General features: G+C 36.7%; 1 protein-coding gene across 3 annotated transcripts in view; it reads right to left on the bottom strand.

The window, feature by feature from the left end:
- Positions 1-5,783: 5,783 nt before the first annotated feature.
- hivep3a (HIVEP zinc finger 3a) overlaps positions 5,784-8,501 on the bottom strand; it is a 46,630-nt gene continuing 43,912 nt past the window's right edge. For all 3 annotated transcript variants that reach the window (XM_035958593.2, XM_055017850.1, XM_023293142.3), the window contains one exon: positions 5,784-7,137. In XM_035958593.2, the coding sequence (XP_035814486.2) occupies positions 6,601-7,137 (537 nt within the window). In that variant the 3' untranslated portion in view covers positions 5,784-6,600. The remainder of the gene's footprint in view (positions 7,138-8,501) is intronic.

Raw genomic sequence — 8,501 nt, 5'->3', positions numbered from 1 at the left:
TTTTCCTCCTCCTGTTTGTCTTTAGCGTCTGTTATGATACTGGTCCGTTGCAGTTGAAACATGTCAGCTAAGGTAAAAACCATCTTTACCTTGATTTGTCGGTATAAAAAATAACGTTATCCTATGATAATTAACGACAAAATGAACATCGTCCAAAAATGTAAACAAGTCAAGGTTCATATAATGACTTTTTTCAAAGATTTCAGTTGTATTTCACAACCTTCTTTAATGAACAGTGTGCTCAGGACACCGGGGATTAAGTCAGGTAAGATGCTCTCCCACATAAACAACCACTATGGAATCCAAATATGGAATTTAGGGACACATGATGACAACTGAGTAAGTTCTATTCACTGACTGAAGACTGCGAGATACGCAATGTAGGAGTGATTCCCAAACAGATTCCAAAGATAAGCTCAACTAATGTGAAAAAAAAACAAGAATTCAGCTGTTACTCCAAGTGACTGACAGTGTGCGAAAACAAGGCATTTAAAAAACAGACTATTCTAAACAGCTAAATGTAACAGATAAACTGAACAATGGTGAAGCATTTTCCACAGTGGTGGCCAGGCTGAGACTATTAGTCACATCAGGGTGGCACAGTTTGTTTTATTAAGAAATCACTGTTGGACAAATGGTCTTTTGTTGGTCACTCACTCTTATTATCTGCCTATTCAGGCATGACTGGCATGCAGAACAACTCATGTACAGTGAGATTTCTTATGTAACCCTTAAATGATTGAAATTTTCTAAAGGATGCTTAAGTTTTAATTGCTAATAAAGTCTTTAAGACTATTACAATTTAAATTACATAAGGTAAGTGTGAGTTTTCATGGTAAACATGAAATTGCCTGAGTGACCCCAAACTTTTGAACGGTAGCAGATGTCAAAAGTGTCTTTGTTGGACTCAGCACACTCCTGGTTGAGATATCACACCATTCTTTTGGTTGCAGGTTCTTGGTCAGTCTTGTATTGTTCAGCAGTATGTACCATTTGATTCTTTGAAGTAGGTTTCAGCCTACCGTCTTTAAAAATCTGTACAAGGACTTCAGATGATTTCACAGCTAAACCTAAATTACACACACTGTAATTGATAAAACACATTCTTATTTACATATTAAACAGAAGCATTTGTATACTGTCTGTACACTTTTTAATGAAAATATGAGAACATCTTTGAATTTCTACACAATCAGTGTGAACATTTTGTGGTTGGTTAGAACTGCTTGGTTGTATGTGGTTGAATGGGAGGTGGATGTGCTGTTAAAATGCATCTGTATGGGGAAAATGGCTGTAGAGAAATGGTCACACCACAAAGTTCTGAAAAATTAGTCATTGCTGGATGTAAGTATATAAGTAGTAAGTACACATATATTTAGTACAGGAACCTATGGTGGAACATACTGCACGTAACATACTGGACTTGAGTATTTACATTTCATGACACTTTAATCATCTACTCCACTACAGATCAGGAGTAAAAGTGTATTGTAAACCACTGCATTCTAATTCAAAATACTGTTTACAATGGCACTATAATGCATAGAAAAGTTTACAAAATAGTTAAAATGACATTAAAGTAAACAATATTGCCTAGTTGCATTGACCTTATAAACAGTTATTAATTTCCAGAGAACAACTTAAACTGTCTGTGTGATACTAGCATGTATTTTGGATCCTTACATAGTTCTTTCAGGAACCTTCTGATGAATTTATAATTACATCAACACAGTTAATCAGTGATATCAAATGATCTACAGTATATCCCACTGAGCAACAACAGAAAAATCCCACTTACATATTTGTGTATGAGCAATAACGATATAAAAATATATCACAGCATTTGGCTCAAGTAATTTTACTTTTGATACTTAAAGTCTATTTTCCTGATAATACTTCTACTTAAGTACTGTTTGGAATGCAAGATTTAATACCTTGTGTTACATTCCTACTTTGGTCTAACTAAAAAGGTTATAATACCTCCTGTGTCACATATAAAGTTATTTTGTCTGATGCCAGCAGATACAAGTGTGACCTGAGTCTGCCCTTAAGCTGTGTGTCAAATACAGGAGAACAAAACACAGTAAAATGTGATGATAAAGACATCCTTCAGTTTTTTCCTCCTTCTCCTGCATAAATGCATTAAATGAAACAGCCCTACCGTAAGAGCTTTAATTTAATTGTTACTGTGACAACGACAAGGCCAAATACAAGCAAATGGAACATGTTTGTACATTCTAGTGTTTAATTTTCCTGATATTACATAGAAGTCTGGAATATTTGCTGATGTTTGTTTCATTTTGCACACAGAGGAAGACTCTCCCCAGAAAAGTTCCCCATCATGAAGGTGGTATTGTTTGGCTCGGTGCTGGTGAACCTTATTACAGCACTTTTTCTTTGGAAATCCATCCTGACTAATAGTTTGCTGTAACCACATTAATAATGTTTAGATCAATGAGTTACATTTTTTTTTACTAGACGATATTCAGTGCATAAGAACTACTATTGATGTGACATTTTTTGTTGTGAAATTAAGCAACCATTGGGTCATTTGCTTTGCATGACGTTTGCAGTTTTACATAAGATATTTCAACAATTTAATAAACATTTTTAGCTAACTACTGGTAGCCTAAGTCAATCTTTTCATTGCCTATAGCTAATAGACTGTCTATGCTATAGCTAATACAATTTTTTACCCTTTAGTTAGCCTTACAAATTATATATTTAATCAAAAAATTCAACAATATCACAACTTTTTGATGAGTAGTTCAACATTATACATATTCCTATAATCTATGAATTTAGTATTTTTTTAGCTATCTATTGCAACTGTTACAAGTTGTGCTGTTGGCTGTAAGTCATGAGAACACCACTGCTAGTCAACAACAACATGGATGATACTGTTGCTGCCTAGAAGCCACTGAAGCTAACAAGCGGCTAACATGAAGTTGGGATACTAATGTTTTTTCAGTCAATATAACATTACTGTACAAAGAAAAATGCTATGTGATAAAAAAAAAATATACCATCTACTGAAAAATGAACCTCTGTGACCTTCACCATTAATTAAAACATCAACAAACATGTCACATTTTGTGAATTTGGAGTTTTAAGAACATTTCCACCACAAAAGGAGATGTTTATATGGACTCTAATTAACCCTGTTTAAATTCAACATATTACTTTTAGCAAACTACTGTTACTTTTAATTATCTATTTAGTGCTTTTGGGTAACAGTTACCCCACTACTTTCAACAAACTATCAGTTACTTTAGCTAATTACTGTTAACTAACAATTTCAAATGTTACTCTGTTGTATCTGACTGTTTATTACTTTAGCGATAACTGCTTAAACCCACTATTTTCAGCCAGCAAGCTTTTGCTTTTAGCTATTTCAACCATTTAACTATCATTTTTTTAGCTAATTATTTATTACTTTTATCCACCCATTTGGTTGGTTACTTTCAGCCAGCTATTAATTCCTTTAAACTTGCAGTATATTGCTTTTAGTTCACAATTTAATCATGTTATTTTACAGCTAACAGTATATTATTTTAGCTGGTTCAACTATGTATCTGTTAAGTTTAGCTTACTGTTTAGACTTCTGTGCTTTTTTTGCAACCTTGTTTTTCATCACAGTTACACCAGCTTTAATCATTTTGCAATTTATTTAGCATTTTGAGCTAATTTTATAAATGCCACTTGAAATTTGCAAAAGGTTGGGAAAAACCCCTGGTTGGGATTCACTGGTAGATGAGCCACCACTTCATGAAACCATTGGGTTGTTGTTATTTCTGCTGCTGTAGAGCCTCTGGATTTACAGAGAACATTATCTTTAAAGGGGTTCTCCCTCAGAGCTTATCTGGAGATTGCTGATAATAGCAGAAATAATAAACTGGATATCGGCAGTAGATGCAAAACACAATCTTCACTTATTCCACAGACCTTTCTCTCATAATGAAATTCAAAAGAAAACTGTGAAAATATACAGTCCGTGGTGAAAATACACACTAAAAGGTCTGATCCCTCCTCATTGTTTTAGTATGTGGTCCAGTACCTTCAGTGGATGATGTCATTTCTTTGAGCAGAGCCACAGTGGACCATAATGCTGCTTTCTCCTGCCACCCAGTGGTTATGCAAAGCATCTTCAGCGTCTGGGAACAAAGACGAGCTGCCTGAGCTGATGACGGCACACAGCGCAGACGATGGAAGGAAGATTAGTGTCAAATACAGCAAAGTGAAATGAAAATCAGAAATCAAGGAGGGCCAGAAAAACAGATTTCAAGCAAAGTGAGTGTTCATTATGAGAAGTGGAATTTCAACATCAAGCACAACCTACCCACAGCCACAGGGTGGCGCCACATTCATCAGCATGGCGTGTGTTGGGTCAGGAAAACTAGATCTGATCTGACAGCCCTTGACTCTTTTATCTGCACAGGTGTGCTGCAAATGGAAGCTCTTTAACCCTTAGATGCCTCTTCCATTAGTGGGTCAAAAATGACCCGTTTAAGAATCAATGTGTTTTTATGCCATTCTTGTCATTTTGGATAAGAATAATAATTTGTATTATTGCTTGTGTTATTTTGTCCACAGAAGAAAGATTTAATGTTTGAAATTTATTTTTCACTTTATGATGGATTCTGAACATTTTGATTATTGTAAAAGAAGAATATTAGACAGAACAGCAACATCCATTTTGTTGACATCCTTCCATTCTTTTCCTTCAGCTGTTGCTGCTCTCTGTGCCTACAAGTCTGTGTACTTCATCACCTCTTGTATGATGTTATCAGTGATAAAGAGCTTGGGATAGTAATACAAATATCACCCTTTCTTTAAAAGTATAAAAGGGAACTGAAATATTTAAACTGACTGATATCAAAAACATATTTTTTGAGGAACAGCTGGAATATGAAATGCTAAAAAAACTTTTCATTACAAAGATATTGCAAGAAAATGATCTCACTGGGTCACTTTTGACCCACTTATGCATCTAACGGTTCAAGGATCAGTTCAAATAGGAAATATTTAAACATTTTTAGCTATATATCTATCTTCATTCCTCATGGAGGTCTGTAATTTTTCTGCTCACAGCAAGTAATCCAAGTGTTGGATTACAACACTTTGTACAAATGACATGAAAGCCTCTATGTTGTGAAAATATGCTCTTCAGATCGGCTGTCTGCTACTTTCTGCATTTCTAATTAGTAGCTCTCTGATATTTCTGTTTGCTCACTGTGAAAATATTTCCAAGTAGCTGCAGGAATGGGCAGAGCCAGATTAACCTCCTGGGGAGCTTCTACTGGCCTCCACAATGCCTGGCATTTTCATTATTTAAACCAGAAACCAACCACCACTCTGGTGCTGAAACGATTAGACAAGTAGAGCTGTTACCTGACAGACGCTTAATGACATTCACTGTATTGCTCAATAAATAATCTTATGACTTTAAACTAAAAAATGCCCCCAACACTGATGCCAGTTTCTATAATGTGAATATTACCTAGTTTCTCAGTTGTCTATGATAGAAAATCCAATCTCAAGGGTTTTACGTAATTCACATTCATATTTTGAGTATTTTTTTTTCTTGTAATTTAGGCACCCTGGCCCATTAATTACAAATAACAAACTCTGCATTTCAAATCATTTTCATACTGTAGCATTTCCTGTCTTTCACGCAGCCATTGATTTTCATTCATTTCTAGGCATTCTGAGGATCAATCAAAGCTCACAGAATGTTTCTTTGGAGAATTAGAATAAACCCAAAAACCACACGCATACTACAGTTTTAATATAAATCTGTAAAAATGAGAAGTTTAATGGTAAACATGAAAATGACAGTGATTGTATCATTTAGAAAAGCAACAACACAAAAATACATGTATCTGTTTATGAAAAAAACTGCACCGTAGCTACCATGTTATGTGAAACAGGTTTCCACTGGATATCAAATCGTTTGTCAGTGCACTCCAAATGTCTTGATCCGAAGCTTCATTTCCTAAAGATCTTAGAGAAAGGAGCTGATCGTAACCCTGCTTCTTTTAACACAAAGACAACAACAAAAATCAGACAAATAATAATAATAATAATAATAATAATAATAATAATAATAATAATAATCACAGCCTTTAAGAATGACATTTCAAACCACAATGTTGACATAAAATTGCACTTCAAAATACTGGTCAGGGTGAATAAATATTTGTGGTACCTTTCTATATCCATTTTGGTAATACAGTACATTAACACAGCAATAGTATATTAGAGCTGTCAACGGGGTTAATAGGGAAATTGATTAAAACTTTGTCTATTTTCATTCCAGCTGCTTTTGCATATAGTACAGAATTTGCATAATAACACATAAATAAATAAACACCGATGACATCAAACAAGAGGGTAAAAAAGATTTACAAAACATACTGCATATCTAACATAGTGTCTGTATATATTATTCATATAATTACATAACAGCGTCATTCAGAAGCGGTGCTCAAGTGCTCTTGCCTTTTGTCATCAGACTCTGAACCAGAGTGTGGTGGAAGCGTCTTACCCACAGACTGGTCCTCAGTCTTTTTGCACTGTCCCTTCAGACTCTGCCTCCGATCAGAGCTGCGTCTGGGAGGAAGGAGCCTTTTTTTGGCCTTGGGTGTTCTCGGGGTAAACTCGCCTCTCTGCAACAGGTGCGTCTCCGCTCACCTCTGGGTGTCTCGTCTCTGTCCCGGGACTCGATGGTTGCTGGATGCTGAAGCATCCTTGGCTCTTTCTGTGCAATCGAGCGCCCACGGGCATTTGCCCTGATGCCCCAGGGTGTGGCGGGCTGGCTTGGCTGCCGGGCCACGTCTCTTTGAGAGCGTCCCAGCGCTGCGGCAGAGCGAGTCTTCCCTTCGGAGCGTCGCTAAATCTCCTGGATGCCCCTGTCCCCGCGGGGTTAGCTGGGGCTGCTGTGGGGCTGCTCACCAGCTTGTACATAGGGAGTGGGGACCTGGGCTGGATCATGTGAATCCCCCCAATAGGGATCAGGAGGCTCGGGGCCCTGCTCGGCTGCTGTGAGTGCAGAGGGAGGTGGCTCAGGAGGTTGTGGGCTCCACGAGGCCGTGGGGGGTGTGGGGTGACGTGGGTCAGACCGACCTCATCCACAGACTGCAACAATGACATGAAAAGAAACATGAGTGGTTCTGTTGGCCAAACTTAGGTCACACAGTCAGTAAGATTTTAACCCCCGTGTCGTCCTGCGGGTCAAAATTGACCAGTTTTAAAGTTTGAAAATGTGGAGAAAAAATATATTTTCACAGTGAAACTTCTGATGTCCACATTTTCAACATTTTTGGGAAATCTTTGAACATCTTTTGGTGGAAAAAAGAAATTTTAAAAATGTTTCTTAAGAACATTCACAAAAAATCAACCAAAATCCAGCGAAATTCGCTGGATTTTGGTTGATTTTTTGTGAATGTTCTTAAAGAAAATATTAGAAGTTTTACTGACATTTACATAATCACTTTAGATATTTTTAGGATTTTTTGGGAAGATTTTTACTCATTTTTTGAAAATATTTACAAGAATTTTCTCACCAAATTTGGGAGATTTTTTAAAAATAAAACTTTTAAGGGAAACTTTTAAGGAATTATTGGAATTTTCTTCCTGAAGGTGTTGCAAATTTTCAGAAATTTGGGGGATTTTTTTTTGCAGAATTTTTGGATTTTGTTCAGACAAGGAAACGATATTTTTTGGTGCCCGTAAATGAGGATAACAGGAAGGTTAATGGCCACAATCGTTGATGGTGTAGATCAATAGCAATGACTCGACGATTACTTGGTTTTGATGCTGAGAAACCTTTTAAAAGCTGAATTCTGATGAGCTGCTAACCCTAACCCTAAGTCCGCAGCGGTCGACTTGTAGTAGGATCACAATCATGTGATCATCAGCAGGCAGAACGTAGCGTTCACTTGTAATAGTTACAGTGACACCGTGCCGCTATCTCACAATGATACAGAAATCTTTAACAAATCCATGGCTCCAGATTATAAGCTGCATCACTGCCAGAATCTAGTCACTTGGTCCTTGCGTCATTTCTGACCTTCCCTGAAAATTTCATCCAAATCTATTAGTCCGTTTTTGAGTAATGTTTGCACAGACAGACAGATTCACGTACGCCGATCATCACATACCTCAGCCGTGTTCCTTGGTGGAGTAAAAATGAAAAATATAAGGTTCAGTTGAAACTGGCACAGTTTGTTCAAACTACTTCAAAAGCAATACTTATATATGTTTGCTTTTTACCAGCTTTTTCTCATGTACAGAGAACCCAAAATATTTCCACATTTGCTCCTGCTTTAGTATTGTGATTATAAGACTGATGTTTGCTAACGTTCTTCTTTTTTGTTTTTGTTTGGTTTGTTTACGGATTGGCCAGTGGGGCAACAACGGGTCAAGCTGATAGTGATTCTTAAGAATGCCTTCTACTGGTTCACAACACAAACTACTTCCAGTGTTCTGATATGTTCACA

Source organism: Amphiprion ocellaris, chromosome 15, assembly GCF_022539595.1.
Source record: "Amphiprion ocellaris isolate individual 3 ecotype Okinawa chromosome 15, ASM2253959v1, whole genome shotgun sequence".
In the NCBI taxonomy this organism is placed as follows: Eukaryota; Metazoa; Chordata; class Actinopteri; family Pomacentridae; genus Amphiprion; species Amphiprion ocellaris.
Note: the sequence above shows the minus strand (reverse complement) of the source record. Positions and strands in the feature narration are given on the sequence as shown.